The sequence below is a fragment of the Vipera ursinii genome, assembly GCF_947247035.1.
Source record: "Vipera ursinii genome assembly, chromosome: 13".
In the NCBI taxonomy this organism is placed as follows: Eukaryota; Metazoa; Chordata; class Lepidosauria; order Squamata; family Viperidae; genus Vipera; species Vipera ursinii.
Genome location: NC_139526.1, coordinates 13,293,352 through 13,307,038, shown reverse-complemented (window position 1 = coordinate 13,307,038; position 13,687 = coordinate 13,293,352). Strand labels below are relative to the sequence as shown.

Sequence of the window (13,687 nt, the reverse complement as noted above, 5' to 3'; positions counted from 1 at the left end):
TCATGAAACATCTGCAAGAAAACCAAGCTCAGAGATCACCAATAATTGTTCTCCTCCTCCTCCTCCTCCTCCTCCTCCTCCTCCTTCTCCTCCTCTCCACAAACCACACTCCTTTCTAGCACTGATGATGTTACCTAGCTGGGTCATGAAACATCTGCAAGAAAACGACCAAACTCAGGGGGCATCAAGGACCCCACCGTTCAGCCCTGAGCTACAAATATTCTCTTCTATCAGTCCTTCCGTATTTTGAAAGATACTGGTCTAGAATAGAGTTCCTCCAAATAATGACCATCTGATATGATGTTATTACTGTTGTCTTTCCCTTCTCTCGAAGCCATCATAGCTTTGGAGAGTTAGAAGGGTTTTAGGTTGGTGGTAGATTGTTTTAGAAAGTGCTGATGGCCGTTTGTGTTAAATAAAACAGTTAAAATAAGAAAAATGAAGTCAACCGAACTCGTAACTGAGACACAAATATCTGTGCTTATGAGGCATGAATTTAAAAACCGTTCTGCATGACATGACTAAGTGTTCATTACAAAGAACAATAGACTTAATTTTGTCTATTTCCCCCCCCCCCCAAGCGGAACTTCGGCAAGCTATTGTAGCCATGATGAACAGAAAACATGAACTGGAAGAACAGAACAGGTAAAACAATGATGCTTCGGGCCAGTCCTATGGAACGTCATTATATGTGGACAGAGATTGACTTGAAGTTGATCTGAGGTTGAGTAATCCTTTCGGTTGACATACAAAGAGGACAGCAGATCTGAGGCTCAGTAGTTCTACCCTTGTCAGGCCCAAGCCCCCCAAAAAGACAACAGAGTGAAATCCATCCGAATCTAATCCTTTATTTGCTTACACCTAATAGACAGAATAAGGGACGCGGTGGCTCAGTGGGTTAGGATGCTGAGCTTGTCGATCAGAAGGTCGGCAGTTTGGCAGGTCGAATCCCGAGTGCCGCGTAGCAGAGTGAGCGCCTGTTACTCGTCCCAGCTTCTGCCAACCTAGCAGTTCGAAAGCACGTAAAAATGCAAGTAGAAAAATAGGGACCACTACGGTGGGAAAGTCACAGAGTTCCGTGCGCCTTTGGCGTCGTAGTCATGCCGGCCACATGACCACGGAGACATCCTCGGACAAGCGCTGGCTCTTTGGCTTTGAAACGGAGATGAGCACCGGCCCCTAGAGTCGGAAACGACTAGCACGCATGTGCGGGGGAACCTTTACCTTTACCTAATAGACAGAATCTTGCCAGCGTAAAGTTATAACCTTCCAACCTGATAGACATACTCTGTGACATTCTCAGGTGTGGCTACCCTGAACCTCTTCCTGCCTGTCCCATCCAGTTCAGGACTGTGCAGTCCCTTGTCTTGTCTGAAAAAAGTTTTGGTCTTGACAAATGTCAGGTTTCATACAATCCCCTTTCACGCTACGCTTCTCTTCTCTGCAGTTCCTTGCGGAGCCTCCTGGAAGGGGAGATGGAGCATTCGGCGGGACTCCGTCAAGAGGTGGACAACCTGAAGAAGAAAGTTTCAGAGCACGAAGAACACCACACAGCCAGGATTCAGGCCCTGGCAAGGTAGCGGATTTGGGCTAGGTGACGGTCTTGCTTTGGGCTTCTGCCAAAGGATCCCAGTCTGTTATGACCGATTGCTGCATCCTGGGCAGAGCAGGAAAGAAGAGTAACTTCTACTTTGGAAAGCAGCCTTCCCCCTCGGCAGATTTAATACCTGCTGTGGGAACACCGTCTACAATAGCTGCTCTAGGAGTCTTTTCTCTCCAGCTGCAGAACAGCTGGCTCCGTCCAGCATCCTCTGAAAGCACGTGCCATCGCTCGGCGCCAACACCAGTTGGGTGTGGCTGATGGCTTTGATTGCCACCGTGGGAGCCTCTAAAACGGTGATGGCGAACCTGTTAGAGGCTGAGTGCCCAAACGGCAACCCCAAACCCCACTTATGTATCGTTGGGTGCTGGGTGGGCGTGGCCCATTGGGTGGGCGTGGCTACGGTGGTAACGGCAGACTGGGTGGGACTAAAAAGTTCAATCAATCAATTCCAACTTTCCGAGATCTTTTTTTTTCCCCACGAGAAGTTGAAATTGATTGATTGATTGAACCTTTTTTTTTTTTGCACACGGCGGCGGAGGCCTAAAGCGAAAAGGTTTTATAAAACCCAGCTGAAGGCCTAGGACTGGGGTGACGACGTGCGTGCCCACCCAGATGGTTCTGCTTGCCACCTGTGGCACGCGTGCCATAGGTTTGCCACCACGGCTCTAAAACCTCCTTCCAAAAATCCACATCACAGAGACTAGAAAAAGATGCCAGGTTATTATTATTTTTTCTACAAGTCAGGAAGGCTTGTTTTAGGGGTTGCAATGTACTGGTGTGAAGCACGAGTCTTCTGCTGTCCCTCGGACTCCCTAACCCAACAAATATTATTTTCATGTATTTATTTATTGGTATCCCCCCCTTTATTATTTTTACTAAAGAACTCAAGGTGGCAGGCATGTCCAGCACACCTTCCTCCTGTTTTTCCCTTTGACAACAACCCTACGAATTGGGTTGGGCCAAAGTTGGCTTTCCTGGGTAAGGCGGGACTAGAACTCACAATCTCACAATCACTCGCAATCTTTTACCATTGCTATACGGAGTTCCCAAAGAACCAATTGATAAGCCTTGCCCTATCTGGCTGCTTTTTAAATGTTTTCAATAAGCGAAGGGCTTTGATTCCTGGCTTCGGCTGATTAGCTTAGCCCAGTTGCTCTCTGACCGATTCCCAATGCTCTGTTTTCTGCCTCTCCACTCAGAACAATCGGCTGCTTAACATGCCTCCAGGAGCTTCATCAAAATTTCACGGTTACGTAAGGTTGTATTCCTTAGCCAGATAGGCGGTTGCAAAGCGGTTGGAAAGAAAAAAATAAATCAGTTGGCGCTGAGTAGATCTCTGCATTGGCAACTTATTAAAGAAAACCCGATGGGGAAGACCTCGGCTGGCGGCCTTAACAGTCTTCCTCTTTCTGTACTTGCAGGGAGAACGAGGTGCTCAAAGTCCAGCTAAAGAAATACGTCGGCGCTGTCCAGATGTTGAAAAGAGAAGGTCAAACCATGGACGGTGAGTGGGATTCTCCTTTTGTGTGAACAGAATCTCCCGCTTTCGTTGGCTTCCAACAAGCAGAGCCAATGGGGGAAGCGATAGGAGAGGATAGAGGAGAGGAGAGGAGAGAATACAGGAGAGGAGAGAGGAGAGGAGAGGATAGAATACAGGAGAGGAGAGAGGACAGGAGAGAAGTGAGGAGAGGAGAGGAGAGGAGAGGAGAGAATACAGGAGAGGAGAAAAGAGGAGAGGATAGAATACAGGAGAGGAGAGGAGAGGATAGAATACAAGAGAGGAGAGGAGAGAATACAGGAGAGGATAGAATACAAGAGAGGAGAGGAGAGTATTTATTTATTTATTTATTTATTAAACTTATATACCGCCCTTCTCCCGCAGGACCCAAGGTGGTTCACAAGGCAATTAAAACACCACAATACAAAAATTAATAACAATTAAAATAGATTAAATTATCCTTAATTAAAATCTAAAACCCCTATAACTCTGATTAAAAACCCAATTATAATAAGTTAAAAAATTAAAAAATCCTCAGTCCTGGCTGGAAAGCTCAAAGAGCCAGGTCTTCAGGTCCCGGCAGAACGAACGAAAATCAGGAGTAGAGAGGAGAGGTTAGAATACAGGAGAGGAGAGGATAGAATACGAGAGAGGAGAGGAGAGGAGAGAGGAGAGAAGAGAGGAGAGGAGAGAATACGAGAGAGGAGAGGAGAGGAGAGAATACGAGAGAGGAGAGGAGAGGAGAGAGGAGAGGTTAGAATACAGGAGAGGAGAGGATAGAATACAAGAGAGGAGAGAAGAGAGGAGAGGAGAGAATACAGGAGAGGAGAGGAGAGAATACAGGAGAGGATAGAATACAGGAGAGGAGAGTAGAGAGGAGAGAGGAGAGGAGAGGAGAGAATACAGGAGAGGAGAGGAGAGAATACGAGAGGAGAGGAGAGGAGAGAGGAGAGAAGAGAGGAGAGGAGAGAATACAGGAGAGGAGAGGAGAGGAGAGAATATGAGAGAGGAGAGGAGAGGAGAGAGGAGAGGTTAGAATACAGGAGAGGAGAGGATAGAATACAAGAGAGGAGAGAAGAGAGGAGAGGAGAGAATACAGGAGAGGAGAGGATAGAATACAGGAGAGGAGAGTAGAGAGTAGAGAAGAGAGGAGAGGAGTGAATACAGGAGAGGAGAGGAGAGAATACGAGAGAGGAGAGGAGAGGAGAGAGGAGAGGATAGAATACAAGAGAGGAGAGGAGAGGAGAGGAGAGAATACAGGAGAGGAGAGGATACATCCCATAATGAACTTATTTATCGCTGAATATGGAAGGGCCTTTTGTGACTTCAGGGGTTGCAAATATGAGAAACAATGGCAAATACTCATTTAGCAAATACAGCAAATTCATAGGACCGTTTTTCCCCTCCTGCCAAACATTTAATTACCCCTGCACCCCCATTAAAACCATTTTTTGCCCTCTTCCAAGTTTATTTTCATTGAGAAGTGAATTAAGTGGCACTGAGCGCTGCGTTGAATAACTAGGTGACTGAAAGGAGGAGGTATGCTTGTTTAAAAACTAATGTAAAATTAGTTTAATAACTCATTTTCTCGTTGGAGGAAATTTAATCCTTTGACAAGCGGTTAAAAAAAATCCTTTTATTTCTCTTCCAGTGCTTAAGCTATAGAAATAATTTTCTATTGGCACTCACAGCTGGAGTCTTACAGTCAGAGACTTTGCTGAGCTCCTGCAGGAATTAAAAGACTTAATTTCTGTTTGGGAAACAGTGAAAATCAATATAGACCCACACTGCTTCTTAAAAGTATTACTGTGTCATTTTTCAAGCAAGGATTAACTAAATATGTATACTAAGCTTGTTGGTGTCTTTGTTTTTCCAAATGTACTTACAAAATGAAACTTCCCTCTCCTCGCAACTCTCCGTTACGGGGAAAAAAAATTCCTCTTTGAAAGTTTTCGTTGGATGTTTGCAAGCCAGAAAGCAAAATATTCACGTGGATTTCTGCAGAGGTTTAATATTAGATAACGTGAGCCTGTTTCTCAATCCGTGCTTTGATGGCGTATCTGAACGTTTGGGTGACTTTGCTGGGTTTATATACCCAACTTTTCCATCAAAGAGGGATGCTCAAAGAAGCTAACAATTAACATCGTAAAGGACCAAATTAATTAAAAATATGGTGAAAGCATCCATTAAAGAAAAAAAAAAGATAAGTCGCCTGCCAATTTAAAGCCCGGATTGGCAGCTGCAGATAGCCTCTTAAAATAGACTGGCTGGACTCAAGCTGGACTCCGGAGAATACATAAATACATCCATGTTGTTTTCTTGAAGTACAGGAAGTCCTCGACTTAACAACAGTTCGTTTAGTGACCCCTCAAAGTTACAACGGCACTCGAAAAGTGTGACTTAACGACTGTTTTTATCCCCTTGTGACCGTCGCGGCATACGTCCCCACGGTCACGTGATCCCAATTCAAACTCTTGGCAACCGACTCACGTTTAGAACGGACCTGGGGTCGCTGTGATCCCCTTTTGCGACTTTCTGACAAGCAGAGTCGAGGGGGAAGCCACTTAACCGCTGCGACGTTAACTTCACAACTGCCCGGGATTCACTTCACAAACACACACACCCCGTGGCCAGAAAGGTCGTAAAACGGGGCAAGATTCACTTAAGCAAGGTCTCGACGACGGACATTTTTGGCCTGAATTGCGGCCGTTAAGTCGAGGGCCGCCTGTAGTTTAGTAGCGGTTTCCAATTACTCGGGGCCACAATGTTCCCGAGGGCCAGAGCAACGGAAGGGAAAGCTCTTCTCCTGGATCCCACCCGCTGAAATTTCTTGACTGATGGGGTCCACAGCATGCCCCTTCTGCAGGCTGGTTGGGAAGACCAGTCCCAGGGTGGTGAGATGGGTCCTCCTGTAGCCTGGACCAGGGGTAGGCAACCTTGGCTCTTTTATGACTCGTGGACTTCAACTCCCAGAATTCCTGAGCCAGCCATGCTGAGGGGAAAGGGAGAGGTTTCCAAGTTGAGCCATGCTGGCTCAGGAATTCTGGGAGTTGAAGTCCACGAGTCACAAAAGAGCCAAGGTTACCTACCCCTGGCCTAGGCCGCTTTATGACTCGTGGATTTCAACTCCCAGAATTCCTGAGCCAGCCATGCTGCGGGAAAAGAGAGGTTTCCAAGCTGAGCCGTGCTGGCTCAGGAATTCTGGGAGTTGAAGTCCAAGAGTCACAAAAGAGCCAAGGTTGCCTACCCCTGGCCTGGACCCAAGCCATGAAAGGCTTTAAAGGCGATAACCAACACCTTGAACTGTAGCCAGGACAGCCGTGTAACATGGATCACTGTAAGGGTCCCGAGAACTGCCATGCCACCACACTCTGCACCCACTTTTAACTCCTGAATAATCTTCAAGCACCAGAAGGCAGGACAAGAGACAATGGCTGGAAACTGATCAAGGAGAGAAGCAACCTGGAATTAAGGAGAAACTTCCTGATTTTGAGGACAATCAACCAGTGGAACAGCTTGCCACCAGAAATCGTGGGCGGGCTCCATCCCTGGAGGTTTTAAAGAAGAGGCTAGACAATCACTTGTCTGAGATGGTACAGGTTCTCCTCCTGCTTGAGCTAGGGGCTGGACTAGAAGACCTCTAAGGTCCCCTCCAGCTCTATTCCATTCAAGGGTAGCCCCATAGTAGTGCTTCTTGCTTCATCTCAGGTGGATGCCCTATAATTTGCTGTCCACTGTGGTTTCCCTTCTGGATGTTTGAAGCTTAACCACAAATTCCTCAATAAAGGGGAAAATAAATAAATAAATAAATAAATAAATAAATAAATAAATAAATAAATAAAGAATAACAGAGTTGGAAGGGACCTTGGAGGTCTTCTAGTCCAACCCCCTGCTCAGGCAGGAAACCCCGTACCACTTCAGACAAATGGCTGTTCAATCTCTTTCTTAAAAACGTCCAGTGTTGGAGCACCCACAACTTCTGGAGGCAGGTTGTTCCACCGGTTAATTGTTCTAACTGAGCACAAACTGGTTTGTGCGATGTCTAAATAGCCGCGCCCCCCCCCCTGGAAAATCTGAGACGGAATGGAAGACGTTGTGCATGCTGAGGGTATAATTAAACACATTAATCTCAAGTCTTTTCCGATTTTTGAATTTTTTTTTTTGAAAACGATCCGGGAAGATGTAAAAATCCAATGACAGTTAGTTGTATTTACATTCCATTGGAATGAATGAGCCCGGTGCTCGCTTTCACTGTAATGGGATTTAAGCATGACTCAATTACTCTAAATTTAGGACGGTCAGATGTGATATTGGTGCAGCAGTGGGCTAATGCCTCCTTAAGTAACACCAGCTGCCTTCAATTAGGGCAGGTTCGAGTCCCACCAGGCTCAAGGTTGACTCAGCCTTCCATCCTTCCGAGGTAGGTAAAATGAGGACCCAGATTTTTGGGGGCAATTAAGCTGACTTTGTAATAATGCCGCTTGGGGTGTGTGTGTGAAAGCCCTAATAAGCAGGCACATACATAGAATGAAGGCTACTGCTAAGCTTGTAAGCCGCCCTGAGTCTTCGGAGAAGGGTGGGATATAAATGGAATTAAAATAAAATAAAAAATAAACATATTAGGAGCTCCTTCCAGCCCAGTTTTCTGTTAACTGGAGGTCGGTGATTTTGGACAGAATATGGAAGTAACTCCCACTTGGGATTTTTATGTCCGTGTTTTGTTTCTCTCCAGCGACCCTCTAAAGTTGAAAGAGAAGAGATTAAAAGCAGATTATTTAACACTTAGGTGGGATTTTTAAACTCCCATTTTTTATTTTTATTTTTGGCAAGTTCAGTGCAGTAATGATTAACCACAGTCGTCCTTTTTTGTAATTTTAAAGCACATGGCTAAATGTCTGGAGCAAAAATTTCTGAAGCTGGATCTCATGTTGGCCAGCAGCACAAGGGTGAACAAAAACACACTAAGGTGCCTGGCAACCTTTCCACAACCCACTGATAATTTATAGACCACAGTTTTGAGGAACTGAAGTGATTTTTATTCCCTTTAGGTCTGCATGATTTTGATTCAGTTCTCCACAGACGCCGCAGTACAGGTGTTCAGCCGTTGCTGGCTTGTATTAAAAATTATTCGCGAGGAGGATATTTTTGAGCTGCCTGTAATATGAGAAATTATCCTTCATTAGACGCTGGCTGTTTTTTTCTGATTCATATAATTATGGCAGGGGAAAACCTTGGCTGCTGCATTCTGCTGTGTTAGAATTATATGTAAACAACGGCACAATAGCCAGAGAAATTGAGTGGGATAGTCAGATTTTTTAGAAGGGAAAAAATAATTTAAAAAAAGAAGATGGAGATAGAATGATTGCAAAACCTTTCTAAAAATGAGTGGTTTTGCGCCGTGCCTTTCAGTTGCCTTTCCCCAGCTGTGGTCTGAAATTTCCACTGCAGATACTAAAAATAAACTTGAGCTGTGTGTGTTTTCTACTGCATATGATTCAAAGATACCACTCCTTTTTTTTAAAAAAAAAATGGTTTAGGACACACCTGGATGCAGGATGTTTGTTTGAAGGGGTGCAATCAGATGTGCTACTGCTATGAAGTGTTCAACAAGGTTTTGCTCTTTTGGGTTGGCCCGATGGTTAAGTAAAAAAACAAACAAAAAAAACCCACCCCAAAACACCTGTGGAAGAAAGCTTGAAGATGTGGTGGAATGTGATGCAAAGTGGGATGTTTCCTAAGAAGCTAAGAGGCAAATCAGCCTGGAATCCTTCGTATGTAGGAAATGTGTCAAGGTGAAGAGCAGGCTGAGCTGGGAGGGAGGAGTTAAACATGCCATCCCTTTAGAGTCCTTGCATTTCCAGAAGAGACCCAAGTCCAGCCCCTTCCTGTTGTGATTCAGGGTCAGCCTGTGGGTTCGGCAGTTGGGTCGGATGACTCGGAGGAGGAGGAGGGGGGTGTTGAAGACCTTGCTGAGGGGGTTGAAGACCTTGCTGAGGGGGTTGAAGATCTTGCTGATGAGAGCCCTCAGCCAGGCCCCTCCCACTTGGTCACCACGGAGACCCAGCTGTGTGAGCCTGACAGCGTGGATGAAGATGACCCACAGCTGGCCCTGTTCAAGGACGCCCGACGCAGGAGGCAGTCAATTAGGAGTAGACAGAGGAAGGCAATGGGGCTTCTCGGAAGGAGGCAGAGAGAAGCCACGCCCTGAACTCTATATAAGGGGAATGTGTGGGGAGGGCTGGTTTGCTGAAGGCAACCGCTCGGATAGTTCATGTTTCTTAAAGCTCTGGTTTCTTGGTTTGTCTTGTTCCGTTTGTTTTTGTAGTAATAAATTTGGCAGGCGTAATTCCAGCCTCTTGCCTTCTTGAAAAAGGGGTTGTCCCTGCCTTTTCTGCAAGGCCGGTAGCAGGCTGGTACAGAACACTTCCATTCTGTTGACTCTTAACCCAACTCTTAACCAATTTAGCGCTGCCCTTTCGTTGATCTAGATTCTTACGTATAGGTTTCAATAAATCGTCTACGCTGCATCCTTATGTATGGCCCTGATTCTTTGAATACCAGAAAAGGAGAGTGTTTGTAGCTCAGGCTTGAAATAAGGGATCCTTGGTGCTCTCCGAGCTTGGTGGTTTTCTTGCGGCCATTCCATTACCCAAACCAGGTAACATCCTAGTTTTTACCTAGATGTCAACCCAGTTTGGGCGACGAACCATCTGCAAGAAAGCCACCAAGCTCAGAGGGCACAAAGGACCCCCTCATACATCTAGCAGTTATGCAGAATAGGACTGATTACTGACCGATGCAAGGAACCAAGAAGGGCAAGAGTATTTACTCAGATTCCTACCTATACCCACCTATAGGTAGGAATCTACAATCTGAAAGTACAGATCTTTTGACAGCCTGGCAAATTAAGACAATTCTTTTCTCTGTGTTCCTTTTTCTGCCTGTTATGCGCTTGCAAGTTTATTTATTTAATTTAATTTCTATACCGCCCTTCTCCCGAAGGACTCAGGGCGGTGTACAGGGCAATAAAAATACATCATACAAAATACAACATACATCGTGGTGACCAAAACTGGATGCCGTATTCCAAGTGTGGCCTTACCAAGGCCTTGTAAAGTGGTATTAAGACTTCCCGTGATCTTGATTCTATCCCTCTTTTAATGCAGCCTGGCACTGTGTTGGCTCTTTTGGCAGCTATGATCTTTCTTAGTTATAACGGCACTTGGAAAAAAAGTGTCTGGTGATCATTTTTCACACTTACAACCGTTGCAGCCTCCCCCTGGTCATGTGATCAAAATCCAGACACTTGGCAACCGATTCATATTTATGATGGCTGCCGTTCTTGGGGGGGGGGTTTGTCACGTGATCACCTCTTGCCACCTGGCAACAAAGCAAACTCAACGGGGGAAGCCAGATCCCCTTAACAACCGTGTTACTAACTTAATGACTGCTGCGATTCAGTTAACAGCCGCGGCAGGAAAGGTGACAAAATGCAGCCAAAGTTACTTAACCGCTATCTTGCTTAGCAACAGAAATTTGCGGGCTCAGTGGCGGTCATAAACCGAGGACCCCCTGTATTTTGTGGGTCACGTTTCGTTTTTAAAAATAAATAAATAAAAGTGAAGAATTTTGTAGGAGCGAGACAAATGTAGCCCGCGGGCATGTGCCTCTTCCGTTTTCGTTTGCCAATTATTTTATCTGAGGTCTAGCGGATGTCTTTGGAGTTTCTGAACGCCTTTCTCCGAGGGTCCTCTTGGGCTCCTGAGTCAACCCTGATCAGTGACATGGAACAATTTGGTCTTCTGTATGGGGCAGAAAGGGGATGCTGTGGCTCAATGGTTTAGGACACTGAGGTTGTCGATCGGAAGGTCGCCAGTTTGGCGGGTCGAATCCCGAGTGCCGCTTAACAGAGCAAGCGCCTGTTACTCGTCCCAGCTTCTGCCAACCTAGCAGTTCGAAAGCACGTAAAAATGCAAGTAGAAAAATAGGGACCACTACGGTGGGAAGGTAACAGCGTTCCGTGCGCCTTTGGCATCTAGTCATGCCGGCCACATGACCACGGAGACGTCCTCGGACAAGCGCTGGCTCTTCGGCTTTGAAACGGAGATGAGCACCGGCCCCTAGAGTTGGAAACGACTAGCACGCATGTGCGGGGGAACCTTTACCTTTATGGGGCAGAAGGGAAACCGCTCTTCCTTAGCGCTTTTTGGGCAGCTTTACAGTTTTGTGCGGTGGGCTTTGGGGAAGCTTTGTTTCCAGGGCTGTTCAGCTGACTTGACCTTCTTCTGTTTAGCAACTCGAAGGCCGGGTTTCTCCGGCTGCCTCTGCCTCTGTACGCAGGATCTGTGCAAACCATGGGGTGATAATTGTGTTTATTCAGCAATCCACACACACACCCTCCCTCCCCACCTGCAGAAGGAAAAAGGGCTAGAGGAGTGTGCGTGTGCATATCGCACGTTAACTGTCAGCGCTTCGCGCTGAAATCTTCCCCGAGCTAGCTGAGCGGTTTGGCTCGGAACCAAACACAGCAGCTGCAAAATAAAGTACATTTGCTTAAGTTTGGCACTGCCTACAGTCTGTTTGTTAGTACAGTTTTAAATTGAGTTTCAATGTACAATGAGGCGACCAAGCTTCCATATTGCTGTGGCACGTGGGAAAGACCTTGGGAGACCGAGCGAAGAGACGCTGCCAAGGGGACGGTGGGATAAGAGGCAGCCCAGCCTGCGGCTGCAGAACGGGTAGGGAAAGAAAATCACCTGGGACCTTCTCTCGTTCCTCGGACTGTGCAGGAGACGGGGAAGGATTGTACTCCCAAACCTGCAAGATTCTGCCAATGTAGCCGTACGGTAAAGTGGAATTGGCTCCTCGGAGTGGGATTGCTATCTGTTTAACTCCGTGAGGGTGGCACAGATAGCCTGAGAGTAAATAATCTGTATACTGTCCTGGTTTGGATTGAATACCTATGCTTGGCCTGCTGACGAAGAATTTTTCAGCTTCAAAGTTTGTATTTGTTCACAAGAATGGCTCCAAGAGATCTATAAGGCAAAGGTAACGGTTCCCCCGCACATGCGTGCTAGTCATTTCCGACTCTAGGGGCCGGTGCTCATCTCTGTTTCAAAGCCGAAGAGCCAGCGCTTGTCCGAGGACGCCTCTGTGGTCATGTGGCCGGCATGACTAGACGCCAAAGGCGCACGGAACGCTGTTACCTTCCCACCGTAGTGATCCCTATTTTTCTACTTGCATTTTTACGTGCTTTCGAACTGCTAGGTTGGCAGAAGCTGGGACCAGTAACAGGCGCTCACTCTGCTATGCGGCACTCGGGATTCGACCTGCCAAACTGCCGACCATCTGATCGACAAGCTCAGCGTCCTAACCCGCTGAGCCACCGCATCCCTTGTAAGAGATCTATAGACACACCTTAAAGGAAAAAAGGGGTAGATGACTCCTTTGTTTGCAAAGGGTGAGAGGGAGGGAGGGAGGGAGGGAGGGAGGGAGGCAGGAAGGAAGGAAGGAAGGAAGGAAGGAAGGAAGGAAGGAAGGAAGGAAGATGGAGGAGGGAGAGAAGAAGGGAAATAGAGGGAGGGATGAAAGAAGGAAAGGAAAGGAAATGCAGCTATAGATATTCAAGGGAAGGAGGGAAGGAAGGAAGATGGAGGGAGGGAGGGAAATGGAGGGAGGAAGGGAAGAAGGAAGGAAATCTACAGATATTCAAGGAAGGGAGGGAAAGAAGGAAGCAAGATGGAGGAAGAGAAATGAAAGGAGGGATGAAAAGGAAATCTAGCTATAGATATTCAAGGAAGGAATGGAGGGATGGAGAGATGAAGGAAGGAAAGAAGAAAGGAAATCTAGCTACAGATATTCAACGAAGGAAGGGAGGGAAGGAAGGAAGGAAGATGGAGAAGGGAGGGATGGAGGAAAGGAAATGGAGGGAGGGATGAAGGAAGGAAAGGAGAAAGGAAATCTATAGATATTCAAGGGAGGAAGGAAGGAAGGAAGGCAAGCGGAGGGAAGGGGGAAGGAAGAGAGGAATTATGATGATCTAATTTTTATTATTGGATTATCTCCATTAATTTTATTTTTATTATTGACGTTCTTCATGAAGTTGCATTCATCTTTGCTGGTCATCCCAAGTGATGGATTGGGGGATTTTTTGACACGTTCGGAGTTGACGTGATCGAAGCGCGTTTTAAGACCTACAAACGTGTACAGAAGTTGTAAGCATTTCTTAATCTCGGGGGCGGAGATGAGAAATAGCATATCCGGGGTTTCACTTCGCTCCTTTTTTTCTTTTTCTTTTTTTTTTTGAAAGAATCATAAGCAATTTCATCGCTCACTGCTTAGCTGCTGTTTTATCAGAAATATTGAGCTGCCGGTTTAAGGTTGCCAGTGGCAAGAGGGCCATTAAGTGATCAACGTTGCCGTTTTATCTTCCGTTAACCAGAATATTTTCCCTCTTTTGTTTGGGGATTCTTTTTTGCAACTAGAATAAAAAAAATCTTTCTGTCTAATGCACGTGCCCCTACAGAGAGCCTGAATACATAACCGTGACAAAAACCACGCAGAATGTGATTAGTTTTCATTTTTTT

General features: G+C 46.2%; 1 protein-coding gene across 5 annotated transcripts in view; it reads left to right on the top strand.

Moving 5' to 3' along the window:
- Window positions 1-13,687, top strand: part of SNX29 (sorting nexin 29) — a 130,363-nt gene that overhangs the window by 27,614 nt on the left and 89,062 nt on the right. For all 5 annotated transcript variants that reach the window (XR_014493674.1, XR_014493675.1, XM_083372773.1 and 2 more), the window contains 3 exons: window positions 582-645; window positions 1,448-1,576; window positions 3,025-3,107. Coding sequence is in view for 3 of the 5 variants with exons in the window: in XM_083372773.1 (XP_083228899.1) it covers window positions 582-645; window positions 1,448-1,576; window positions 3,025-3,107 (276 nt within the window). In the remaining 2 variants the exon portion in view is untranslated. The remainder of the gene's footprint in view (window positions 1-581; window positions 646-1,447; window positions 1,577-3,024; window positions 3,108-13,687) is intronic.